General features: G+C 40.3%; 1 protein-coding gene across 7 annotated transcripts in view; it reads left to right on the top strand.

Annotated features, from left to right (window-relative positions):
* tnr (tenascin R (restrictin, janusin)) overlaps positions 1 to 14159 on the top strand; it is a 194837-nt gene that overhangs the window by 161233 nt on the left and 19445 nt on the right. For all 7 annotated transcript variants that reach the window (XM_040021759.1, XM_040021758.1, XM_040021761.1 and 4 more), the window contains 2 exons: positions 902 to 1045; positions 12440 to 12570. In XM_040021759.1, coding sequence (XP_039877693.1) covers positions 902 to 1045; positions 12440 to 12570 — 275 coding nt within the window. The remainder of the gene's footprint in view (positions 1 to 901; positions 1046 to 12439; positions 12571 to 14159) is intronic.

The raw sequence follows: 14159 nt of genomic DNA on the forward strand, positions 1-14159 counted from the left end.
GAGTCTGAGTGTAAATTACACTCTGACTGACTGGATTGCAGCCAGATCATCACAGATACGGAGACAGCATCTATATGCTGGACACATATTTGGAAACCAGCCCCAGCCAAGGTTTAGAGAAGTGCAGTGTAAGTTGTGGACAAATTCCCTTGAGTGTTAATGTACTAAACCAGGGTCAATAGTTAAATATTTCATTGTGCATTGTCCTGCATGACAAAATAGTTTTTATTGATGGAAACACCCACATAAAATAAAATCCAAGCCATCGTGGTATCAGAGATTAATGGTATCACATGGACTACGAATAATATATACCTGTCTACTGTAATGTTTTAGATTAATTAAAATGCATCAGTGCTCTTGTGATGTTTCTGTATATAAAAGGATGAAGGAGAGACTGAAAAAAGTTCAAAATATCCAGAACTGCATCTATAAGATGCTTCAGAACATCGTGTAGATGACCTTTCATCATTGCCACCTTAATTTAATACTCCACAACCACAAATACTGCCACTGAGCCTCTGAATGTGGCATTGTTTTTGTATTATTATCTTTCTCAGCCTGCGCACAGTGTCTTACATGGTTTCATAATATTAAAGTAAATAAGAGCTCTCTTAATACTGAATGTGTAATGTGTAAATCACTACACCATGGAGCCACACAGTTAGGAACAGAAAAATATAAAGTGCAATAAAAATTAAAATGAAATATTTCCAAGTTAAAATATTACTATGTACAATGTAGAAGAGAAAATAGTCCAGGTGTCACAAGGCGGAGTTATAAACTTTGATGTTTCCTGTGTTGGGAAACATTTTCAGAGATACACACTGCAATCTTTTGAGGATGGTTTAAATGTTGTAAACATTCATGTGTTTTCTGTGTTCTGTTTTTCATTTTCTAGTAACGGCTGATACTTTCCTCGTGGAAGGCAACAAGCAGGAACTGCAGCTGTCCAACCTCAAGCCAAGCACCACCTACTCTGTAGCCCTCTACGCCACCAAAGGACCGCTTACAAGTGGCACCGTCATCACCAACCTCCAAACCCGTATGTATCCGTTTGATTCAGCTAGTACAGTGGGCAACTGACTCAGCAGCTAGCACTGCCGTCTGCAGAGCGTTCTTCCAGGCCTGAGTTTAGCCTACTGGGTCTGTGCGGGTGTCCTGGGCACATACAGTTTTATTTATAGCAAAAACTATCGTTATGTTAATTGTTAATTTTTCTGATACTTTTTTAATGACCAAGGGCAGCTGCTGCACTACCCTTGAAAAGTTGCAATGGATCATTCACCCCTCAAAGGGGATTAATAGAATTCAAAATAATCAGCTGTACTATTTCTTACAAAAAATATATATAATTAATTATAATTAACAGAGAAAACTGCTAGTGCATATCAATTTAATAAGTGAGCAAAATGGCAAAAACAAAATACTCATGCCACTGTTTTTCCTATTAATTGGTAACTAGATGGCAAGAAGGTGGGTCTCATATAATTCAGGCCTGTCACAGACTGACGCCTTAATGATACAAGAAGCAGTTATGTTATGTTATGTCGAACCCATAAAGGATAAAGAATACAGTGTCAGTTGGTTTAATTTCTGTCTGCATTAATATAGTTACACAGTAATGTGATTACTATTATTGGCACCTGCTGTATGAAACTATAGGAAAATATGACAATCAATATCAAGTAAAAAAAAAAAAAAAAAAAAAAAAAAATATATATATATATATATATATATATATATATATATATATATATATATATATATATATAATAAGAAAAAAACTACAACTGCATAACAAATGTTCCCTGAAGAATAGAGACAAGGTATACCACATCAGTATGTGCATTGGATCCTTGCAAGACCTGAAAAATTAACTTCAACGTGCCTGTCAAGGCCAATGAGAGTGTTGCTGGCACAAGAGGCTTTGCCCTCCCTAAGGGGTATTAAAGATGCTGCACAGTCTCATCTCCTCAATCTACACTGCACTTCACAGGCTCCTTAGGCAATAAGGAGCTGACTTGTGTTATATCTAGTTTCCTTCCCTCATTGGTTATATGCATAACACCCAGTCCCCTTTCAGTTGCAACCAGTGATACCCAGGCAGATAGATTAGGATGACTTGACCCTAAATCAGCAGCTGTAGCAACAACTTGTGTGAGTAAAGGAGGTGAACACATCCACAGTGGCCAAATCGTTTCTGTATCTGTTCTCCGTGCACCGCATTCTTTCTCTGGAAGGAGCTGAAATCCACTCAGTGGTTTAGAACTCTCAGTTTATGAGGCGCCTTTAGGGATAGCAGCTTATAGCACCATATTTAAATAGGCTGACAGCGAGAAAGAGAGAGCAGGGCAAAGGGCAGTTTATCCTAACACTGAATATATGTGAATATGGGGGTATTGTCACGGCCTACATCGTGGTACAGAAATGAAAAATTGCAGTGGGATTGAGGCTGTAAAAATGCCTCAGCTCTAACGGAGTGATATACTACCTTTCCTCGTCCTGCCAAACAAAATTCACATATTTGTTTTTGCACAGCCCTGCCCTGCATGTTCATGTTGAAAGGAACTTTGTCTCTCCAAAAGAAGCAGTGTGGTCAGGCAGTGTGGACTGCCTGACCACACTGGGATAACCATGCATTATTAATTACAGAGTCCAACTTCAACTCTGGAAAGAAACTTTCTAACTGGGAGGAAGATGGTATTTCTCTTGGTTTGAACCTCAGAGATTGTAAATCTATTATCAGCAGGACTGCGTGAGTGCTGGCTGGATGAGCCAATTCTCCCAAATCAATAGCTCATAGAGGTAGTTCAGGGGCCAGAAGCCCTCTGTCATGATGGGTGCCGACAATGCCTTGAGCCACAAGCAAGACTCCGAATGAGAGAGCACAATATTTTTATGCCGTTATCCAGTACACAAAAGGACTGCTTCGATGAAATTAGGACTTGCAATGAAAATAAGGTTCTTTCAAATCTAACCAGCTCCTTGTGCACGGTGACTCCAACCCCCTGACATGTAGTTAGCATTCTGAACTGAAAGTATTTATTTAACATGGTTATCTCATGGCTCAGAGGGCTCTTTCAAAATAATGAAATAGTAGCTGTGGGTCTTTGGAGTGGGAACTATTGGAACCTTTTCTCCAGCAGAGTTTAGATTTCTTCCCTCACCTCAGGAGCAAAAGTTGATTGTGCTGTTGACGTGGTAATGCCAGGTGCCTGTTCAGTTGAAGTATCCTTGGACTATAGATCCTGCCATGCACTGTGCGGTACACACATGGAACAAAGGTGCCCTCTCAGAAAGTCTGTTGAGCATTGCCTTTTGTGGACAAGAACTGTCACTGTTGGATAGTGAGGACCATCAACAACAAGAAGAGAAAGAACCCAAAGCTTTGAATTGAACCTCCCTATTGCTCTGGTCAGCAGAGGCTCCACCCTCGAACCCCACAGTACCCAAAGAATTCACTGCTGCCTGATGCCAGACACTCGAGGACCCAATCCTCCCGTGTCAGTGTGTGATGGCTGTTTTGGTGGCTCAAGGGTGTAACATTAGCACCATAATATTAGAAAGGTGGCTTTAACCTTTTAACTGAAACCAAGCAGAGCCTTTTGCTTGATGAACTTAAGATGTAAAACCAATGCTTACTATCTAAAAGAAAAACAACAATAAAAACTGGACTGTTTTGAACTGGTCAGCAGTGAGTCCTGATGTTAATGGCACTAAAACCAGAGACATGAAATCTGCCAATGTAGAAAGGAATTCTGTAGACATTTAAGAGCTCGAACACAGTGGAAAGTAAGAGTGGGAGAAACTACCAGCTGACAGGTGCAAGAAGTCATCAGTGTTGTTTATACAGCTCACTGCATTCTTGCCTTTTAGGGCTCCAAGATCACTGCTGTTGGATGAAGGCAATGCTGGCTGGCAAACTCACCTGCATATCAAAGTCACACTAGCTGCAGAAGCTCTGATGGGTGAACAAGCAACACAAAAACAATATTGAAAAGAGGGAATTCTGTCTTTTTACAGCCCTCATGATATGTTTCCCCTGAAATCTGCTCCTTTGTATCAGGATTATAACATTAAACTTTATCTGCACCATCTGCTGCTTTGATATCCCCCCCCACCCACCCCCATTCATTGCAAACACAAATCTGCTCCAACTTGAGAAATATGATTTAACAATAAGTAGCTGTAATGTTTAAATAATTCAGTATTTACTGCAGTATGTTTTTCTTGCCTTATTCATATTCTGTGCACTAAATCCTGACAAATAACCAAAGTTATTGACTTACTTATGCTGATGTTACCATGAAGCTACCTATTTGTTACAATGGTATTACCCACTTTCAGTGTTGGGAAGGTTACTTTTAAAATGTATTCCATTACAGAATACAGAATACATGCCCCAAAATGTATTCTGTAACGTATTCCGTTACGTTACTCAATGAGAGTAACGTATTCTGAATACTTTGGATTACTTAATATATTATCATGCTGTTTACAACTACGTTAATGTACTATTGCTGTGATATTTATTACTATTACTGAAGGTCCGCGGCTCTGAATCATAGTAAAGGGACATCTGGCTAATACATCGGGTTCCGTGTTGGGCTCGTAGCTGAAAAATAGCTTTACTTTGTTGTCTGGGTCAACTTTGCTTGCGAGAGACAGAGAGAGGAGTTGAAAGGCTGCTCCAACAGAGCTTATTGTTTTCGGAGGAAAACACGAACGCAGTGTACAGTCGAGTCTTAATAGCTTACTTACAACTGGGCTCATCAGGCACTCTTCTTGGCTGCAGTGGTTATTATTATATTTACATGCTTCCAGCTCCCGTTTTTGCTCGGTGACAGCTCGTACTATTCCTTTTTCTCCCTCCTCGCGCTCACAGAAACATAACGGGTATGGCAGTCCATTCTCCCTGCAGCACGGACTACACTGCCCATGAGGCTACGTTCTTTAGGGCTATGTCTGTAGCATTCTGCCTATTAGCTTAGCACAACAACAACAACAAAAAGGCGCTCTCTCACCCAGGAAACCCGCAGAGAGAGAGCGTCACCCTGTAACCATGGCAACCGTAACGCTGCCTGGAACAACAGAACGTAGCTGTCAAACAAACCCGAAACAGTCCTGACCCGCCACAATATGAAACAGGAAAGTACCGCCGTGTAATCCATTTATTTCAACAAAGTAACTGTATTCTAAATACCACCTTTTTAAACAGTAACTGTAACGGAATACAGTTACTCATATTTTGTATTTTAAATACGTAACGGCGGTACATGTATTCCGTTACTCCCCAACACTGCCCACTTTGTACCACTCTTGTAAAGGGCTACCAGATTTTCTATCATGACAAGTTTTTTGCATGCATGCATCAAAGTTTGGAACAAAAAGACTAACAGCAAGAATTTCAGGCATACTTAATATTGTGATGGATTGTTTCACAGTGCCAGTCAGGTGTATGTACACCTTTATTACATAATTTCCTCAGGGATTAATAATGTATTCTGATACTGATTTAAATAGCTTTGATTCTTTTTCAAACCTGCTGCAGAGAGTCTGAATTCTGCCTGACAGTTAGACGTGGTGAAACAGTCGTTATGTGATGAGGATTAAACTCATCCCTGCTCCACCTCCACCTGTCCCCCACAGTAAATTCACGTTTGTCGCCTGCTCCACTGAAAGGAAAGTTAGGGGTGAAGGAATTGTTCTAGTTTAGCTGAGTTGCAGCTCTGTAAACTTAGATTTTTCTTCCAGGGGAAAAAAAATAAAAAAATAGTCAGCAGAGGAGTTCACATCCCCCTATGGGATATGAGCACCAGAGATGCCTGTCCTGCACTGCAGCAGATACGAACTACTGGAAATGGAAACAAGCTCTGACAATGTATGAGAGCAAGGCTCCAGACACTTCAAAACATGTATGTGGGCTCAGGAAAATTAGGTGTGCCTGCATCCATGTCAATGCGGCGTATGCATATAGTAACTCATACATAAACAAATGTTCTTGGCAGTTTAAGGTGCTTCTAATTTTGAAACAGGAGCTCTGCTTGTGCATCACGTACCTCTGCTTCTCGAGAAAACAAAACAAGGATGGAAACGGGCGCTCCTGCCCCGGTTAGAATCCCTCATATAATAGAAGCTGGGAAATTGCTGTGATCCAGGCAACGCCACGGAGTGAGCGAAGAGGACAAGGATTTTGTTTTGTTTTGAATGTCCTGTCTTATTGGATTAAGAAAACAGTTGGGTGCTTCCCTTTGTTGGTGTCCTTCTCTGAGTGGAACAGACTAAATGTATTCTCGCTGTGCCAATCTGGAGGAAATATTCTCAGGTGGGGAAGACAGAAAAGAGGAAAAGGCATTTGCAGAGGACTCGGTGTATCCATTCAGAAATGTATTTGATCCATTCTGCCCTACATTAAAAGAGCATAAAGCCACAGAAATTAGCAAAGCTGAATTCTGTTAAATTTGTAGATGAGAAAATAAGTTTCTTCCTTCTCTTTTCTACTGTATTTCTGTTCTGTCCACTTATATATCCACTGCTTTTTCTCTTGAGTTTTGCCCGAATTCACAAAGGGACTAAAATCAATTTGAGTTTTTGACAGTGTCGGCCTCACAGTGCACACGTACTGTATACAGTAGGCTCTATTCACACAGCTGTGTGCTGTGTGGCCCTGTGAGCTCTCAAACGCACAACAATTAAGTCTTCTGCCTTCCAGGACTGATGATGACATGTCTCAGCAGGGGGAGCCTCAGTCAACCTCAGCTTCAAAGAGCTCTTCCAGTGTTGTTAATTAAACTTCCTAATTGAAACCTTAAAGCGCGGTTCTGTTCCTCTCTCCCAGCTTGCATTCTCGCGCTGTTGCACTCCAGCCGAAAATGTAAAGTTGCGAATGAGCTGGGAGAAAAGATGAGACATTTGATAGTTTTGGTCAGCTACTCCGGCTTTGGATCTATTGCTGTGCCACCCTGCCTACTCCCGTTATCTTTTTTTTCTGCTTTTTTCTTTTGTTTTGAATACTTTGTTCTTGTGTCTGTCTACTTGATCACAGGGTTGAGAATTACTGCTCTGTGTATTTTTTATGCAGTAAGCCTGTGAGTAGGTTTTGTCTAGAGCACAAATACTTCTGACTAAAATGTTTTACACAGAAAGATCATACTGTTAAATTTGTAAAGGTACTCTCACGTTGCACTCATAGACATATAGATTAGCGTGGAATTAAATAAGTTAACAAGTTATTTTAAACTAAGAATGAATCCATAAAGGTTCAAATAGAAGCTGCAGTTCCTGTCTACCTGATACAAACACATATACATGTCCAAAAGGTCAGTAAAAGTTCTAGATGTCAGGTTTTCACTTTTCTTCTATGCCTTCTGAGCACAGCACAGACAGAAGTGTGGAAAAAGAGATGAGGCTCATCCGCAGTTAATATTTATTTAATCATTTATTTATTTTTTTCGGGTGGTGGCACAGTACTTTTTGGATTCCCCAAGCCTGTTAACCACAGATGAAAGTTTTTTGTTGTCAGAAGAGGCAGTTTTGGCTCCCCACAGGCAGATATTTAAGCTAAAAGGCTAGAAAATAAGGGATTTTGCTGAAGGTGGCCGCATAAGCCTGTAGGTTGCAGCACCGGGACTTTTCTCTCAGATGTGTCTGAACCCGCTAGCTGAGAAGAGCTTGGCACGTTTCTCAAGCAGCAGCAATCCTTGCTGCAGGCAGCTCTGGTTTATACTGTAGTTCTTCACCGAGTGCCGCTATTACACAACCGTAATCTTTATTCTTCAGGCAAATGATGCATTTTTGACAGTTTTATCGTCTTTCTTCCTCAAAAGCCTACACTGTTAAATGTTTTATGGGAAAATAGAACATCGTATATATCGTATATTGTGTTTTTAGTATAATATCTAATAATATGCACTAAAGCCGTCAAGACATCCTTTTCTTGTCGTTTAAATATTGTCCGTGCATCATAAATGATTTGTTAACAGACAGAAATGCTGCTTTTCATCTCAGCTGGTTAGAGGGAATGGATGTGTTTGATTGACAGCAGCCTGCAGACTTTCCGAGTGTCTTTGCTCCACCGTAGGACACAAAATACTCACATCTAGTGAATTTTGCAAGTTTGTTTACTTCTCAAGTTCCACCAACTGACCAGCTAATTGGCAATACATCCTACAAACTGACTTTAATGGAGCACCTTTTGCCATAAGATGTTTGTTTCAGTTTATATCCTTAAAGAAGCCACACGTGTGTTCTTGTTTAATAGTTAGATAAGAAAAAGACTTGAGCAGAAAAGCTAACATTAGTTATTCAAGGTGTTTAGTCCTTGTGTTGTGCAGCAGGTTGCTGTCTGGCTCAGTGTGACTGATTTGCATACGAAGGCAAAACCGCGGTGTGAGCAATTGTGAAAACAAAGGATATGACATACACATTTATTTTATTTCTAAATGTTTTTGTTCTCCAAAAGGAAACGGAGAAAAAAGTGACTGATCGGGCACGTATGTATACCGGAGTAGACAGTTGGACTTTAAAAGATAATAACACAGTGTTATCTTGGCCATCATCGCTCCATCTGTGAGTTGTATCCAAGTAGCATTTCCTTACATTTGACTTCATAAACACAAATGAATGGCCTATACATCATCCAGACACCATCACTCACTCGTAAACTGGCACAGGGATGTGATATCCACTCAAAAAAAGAAGAGTCACTTCCTCCCTCTTGTCTCATTGCAACAAATTGCTGGTGCCCATGCTGCCCTTCCCATCTGCCGCTCTGTGTGTGCTTATTTTTTTTCCTCCTCTGGAATTGTTTACAACGTGTGTTAATGAGTCATTAGATGTAGCCAAACCTATTCATCCCAATCCCATTGTTCAAACCTCGTCATCCAAAGATAGAGCGCCAGAGCTGCCAGGAACTGTGAAACACCTGCTCGGCCGCACTCCATGCAAAGGTTTAATTGGAGGGAGAGCCTGAAAGAGAGAGAGACAAGGGGACAGATTTAGCTGGAGACGGAAGAGAAAGGGGAGAATAAAGACAAGCTAAATGATGGTTGTTATATTTCTATGAATCAGAAGCTCCACTCTCACCTGTCCCCTACGCAGCTATAATCCAGCCGCAGTGTTCATCAGAACGGGAGAATGAAAAGAAGAATATATAAACTCCATTGTTTCTGCAGCACGCTGAAAGAGAGTGACAGCCTGTCAGATAAGGAGGACAAGAGGAGGTGGGCAAAGGATGGGAAAACGAGAAGAAGAGTGAAACATAAGCGCTAATGGAGATAAGGAAAGTGGAAAGCCCCGGGTTGATGTGGACGTGGGAGAAAACAGACAAAGGGACAAGGAGGAAAAGCAGACATAAGATGCAGAGGAGATCAATAAACTTAATGCAATGAGAGGAGGTTGCCACGTCACCTTGGACTTCTGCAAAGTGCCTCTTCTGTCTTAAAGCGGACGACTCACTCCTCTCACCCTAAAACATCCCCCCGTCAGCGTGAGTCTGCCTATCACCTTCTGTGAGAGAAGGCACCCTGCATCTCTCAGGAGGTTATCAGCTCAGGTACACGCAGTTAATTACCGAGCTGTCATTGATCTTTCCACATGTGTACACACAAAAGGATTTAACTGACAAGTGTGCGGGGAAGCTGGTGCTGAGGATTTTCTTTGTATTTGCAAAGTTTTATGAAGTCTGGGTTCAGTTTTGGAGCTTGATGTTGAGCTCAGAGTTAACTCCCCAGCTCTTCTAATCCTTGGAGTCCTAAAAACTCATGTTAATTTCCCTACAGAGGACGAATAGAAGAGAAAAAAGGGGGGGCGGCTATCAAAAGCAAGGAAATCAGACAGAGGGAATCGGAAGAAGAGACGGCCATGTAGAGGATATCTTTATTTCTTATTCACAGAGGTGACATTGGACTGCTGAGCACACAAAGCTCAGCACTTCATTTGTTTCAGTCCTCCCTAACACTGAGCGCTGTTGCGTGAGTGTCTGACAATGTGCCCCAGAGTCATGATGTAACTCCAAGAAACCGATTTTCCAAATAGAGGGTCATCTATTTTATATTATGCACTAAAATAAGGTTGGAGCATGTCGGTGCTTCCGCGACATGTCAGAAGATCAGATATTGGCTTAAAAAGGGTGATGTAAGGTTTGGAAACTGAGGTGAGTCTTCTTGTGATGTGGTTAAAGTAGCAACAAAGGCACTGTAATCAGGCCTTGTTTAAAACCATGCAGGGACTCAGAATATTCTTGGATGATGTAATGTAATGTGCGGTAAAACTTGGGTGGGCTTGCTGATCAAGGGTTTGAATGCTTTTTGAGGCTGTGATATGCAGCGACTAAACATGGAAAAATATCTCGCTGCTCTTTTTAGCCGGCCCTAAAGGGAATCAGGAGTGCTGATGTGGAGATTTTAGAGTACACACCTCCCGGAATACATTTAAAGTGTACAAGTACCTCCTCTTTTCTTTTCTGTTGTTAATTTATTAGAAGGTAGAGATGGTGAGGTGTACTTTGAATTTTTTTGTTTATTCTGTTAGCTTATGGCTATAAATTAAGTTGTAAGATGCCAAAATCATCACTGGTCATAAAGCATTAAGGTGGACACACTGGACTCACTTGGACATGTCGATGCTACAGTATTGTTTAGTCTGTGGTTTTAGTCCATTGTTAGGTGCTTTCGGAAATATACAACGTATAATTCAGGTTTTGTGGCCATAAATGAGATCTTATAAGGATTTTTATATGATGCTGTAGGTGCATAAGCCATAAAAAATGGCTCATTTTAGCCCATTGGCAGGTGATCGGTTTAGAAATTCCATCAAACACTATGTTGCAGTATTTTTTAGATATTTGCAACATTGACATAAAACAAATGAATAACACATACGTTGGTCGTCGTACCAAGGGTTCGATATCACAGATACTATGAAAGGTAAAAAGGAAATTAGAGTTCTGCTATCGTTTGCAGTCTGTAGGCAGCTCAGGACTGTGTCATTCTGTGATTCAGATCAATTCTCCGTAGGCAGATATAAAACATACAACAGAATTTAACAACCACTAAAGAAAGAGCACACCTTGAACATTCTGCCATCAAGTTGTGCATTTATCAGACTCACTGCTTCCATCTGTAAAAGTTGCTTTGAAGCAAGCTAATGGTCATTTACAATGATAATATGTGATGTGGAAAAGGTGTAGCTGTGGCTCAAGTTTGCCTGCTCGTCTCCTGACTGTGTCAGAGTTCACAGATGGACAGACAGAGAGATTTTGTGTGTTATATGTAATGAATGTGAAAAGAACATTTGAAAAGCTGGATGTCGGGGATGGTGTGTTCACTATGAGCCTTTTTGTCCAAGATGAATAAATTTATGATGTAATCTCGCACCATAGATATACAAATTCACAATTACAAAAGCAACAGAATCTGACTGAAGAGCGCAATAGGGGCCTTTATAATAAAATTGGCATCTTTTAAATGCTTAGAGTATATATACAGAAAACTTTTATGGTCTCGTAGTGTAAGTACTAAAAAGCTGTATCATAGACTTTCATTCTTTTGAATAAAAAAAAGACTAAATGAGTCACACAAATTAAGCGGATGACACATCCCTTCATACATCAGTGCAGCACAGTAAATATTTGGCATATTACTCTGCAGCTCAAAATGAGCCATTGACTCCTGTCTGAGTAACATTTTTTTTCGAAATAACATATGAGATACTGACGTATGGACTAAAACAAATTACTGTGCATGATCTCTTCATTTTGTTAACACTAAGAGATGTGGTAATGGCAGCCTCATCCTTCTTCATGGAGATCAGCAGCGCTGCACTTGTGGTTAAGTGGCAGAAAAATCTAAATAATTAAACCCTTTCAAGATGGCCTTCAGCAGTACTGGCATGAATGCAATTTATATCTTAACACTCGAGACTCTTTCATCTGAGCTTCTGAGGTTTTATTAGAAGGCTGGATCACTGCCACTTTTCTGCTTGTTCTGTCCATAAAGAGAAAACCTGAGCAGGCAGCGGAGGCTGTAGTTTTATCCAAACAAAGGGATGAGTTTCAACCCTTATAACAAAATCCACATTTTTTTTTGTTATATCATGTTGTGTATAATATATTTGTATTATGTATTTATTATATATTTTTTGTATCGCATTTGATACATTGGGCATTTTTGGCAACTTTTTGTTAACAACAATGTTAATTTTATATTTAAAAAAAATTGTTTTGTCCGTAACATTTTGAAATTATGGCAAGTATTGATCATGTTGCTGAGATAGAGGTCTCAGAAACTCAAATATGATACAAAGGGCATTATAGGCTTAAGAACAGCATTATTATGTGCAGTATCAGCACCAGTAGAAGTCTTTTCACCGTCACCTAAATGTATTGCAAACCTTCTTCACTAGTGTCAAAGTAATGTGTTTTCTCTGTTTCTGATAGCCATGGATGCACCCGTGAACCTGACAGCCAGCGAAGTGAATCACCGCAGTGCTCTCATTTCATGGCAGCCACCCATTGCAGAAATAGACAACTACATGCTCACCTACAAGACACCCGACGGCAGCCGTAAAGTAAGTGGCATAACCCGCTCGCCTCAACTCAACCCCCTAAACCTGAGCTCCACTGGTAGTGCTGGTTCCTTTTTTTGTATAGCATAATTAACCTGTATTCTGATATTTGCAACCTATTTAAATGAAACGACCAGCAGTGTCTAAAAGGCGAGTCTATCCGATCTTGTCAAAGTCTCGGTTCCATCAGATATCGGATGGAAGGGGCTGGTCCACTTACTGATCCAAAGTAAACCCCACGTCGAACCATGAACCTGCTGCAGCTTCAGTTGGTAACTGAATGTGAAAAAATGATAAGTTGTTGATTTGACTAAAATGTTGTTTGTTTGGAGAGTTTTTAGTCTGGAAACAAAACAAGAGAACTACTTGTAACAGTAAAGCCAGAGGCTTCATGTGAAGGAGTATTATTCCCAGTATCCACAGAATCCACACACAGGACAAAGATTTTCCTGTATGTATTTATCTTATTTTCTTTTTTCATTTTCCTATTTTCCTTATTTTTTTCTCTCCCCTCATTAAATAATATCATCTTTTAAACCAAATAAAGCTGAAGACATCCACCCAGCACTCCCACTCTCACGCACTTTCTATTTTAGTGTTTATATTAATGTGGTATATTTTGACCTTTTTTCCCTGTGGTTCCCCCTTTTTGTTTCGAAACGAAATGAAATATTACAATAAAATGTTTGTGTAACTTGTATAACAGAGATTTTTGAACACTGGCTTAACAGCAAAGAGCTATTTGAAATTGAAAGAATTAGTGGAGTAAATAGTGGCATCGCTTGGATTCAATGAAATCTGAGATCTCATCCAACCACGGAATACACAGCCGCAGTTTTCCAAGACATAGGTGTGAGTCTGGTGTTCATTTCATGTAGGTGTGCATGCGTTGCAAGCTACACCTCATTAATTGAAACATACACTATAACTTGGTGTACACTTAAAATCATATGCACGCATACACATACATTTTGATAGATGTCCTCTGTAGCCTGCAGCTACACGCCCACAGTGAAACAGATAGCACACAGACAGAGAAGAGCAGCCAGCAGAGACTCTCATCAAACAGATCACAGCACAGCCATCAGACCCCCTCCCCGTAGGGGTCAAGCATCCAGCCTGGTAATATCTCCCTCTCGTTGTATTCGTCAGCGGGCAGTTCTTGCAGACACAGTCTCGTATCGTGTCCTAGATAATGATAAATGCACGAGCATCGCTGTCATCGATTGTAAACTGTCAACAACAAATTCTGACAATATTTACTGATGTCATAGACAAAGATGTGACTATATTCACTGCTCCTATTGAAATATCAGCCAGTTAAACTGCATTTGTGACCAAAGCTCATGCCATCATTGCCTCAACAATGAACCCTGTTTCTTTTGTGAGGTTATTAAAAATGAATAAATAAACAAACAACAGAACCGAATGATCCTCCTCAAGAGTTATATACATGCCATGGAGGATGATTGGATGTTAATTGCTCAGGTGTAATCAACAGCAAATGCATCGGAAAGATGATAATTCATGTCAGATGTGTTGAAACCTCTTTTTGGAAAGTGCGAATTTAGTGAAATTAATACACCAAGTTA

The sequence above is a fragment of the Simochromis diagramma genome, unplaced genomic scaffold (genome assembly GCF_900408965.1).
Source record: "Simochromis diagramma unplaced genomic scaffold, fSimDia1.1 OVJJ01000205.1, whole genome shotgun sequence".
Lineage (NCBI taxonomy): Eukaryota > Metazoa > Chordata > Actinopteri > Cichliformes > Cichlidae > Simochromis > Simochromis diagramma.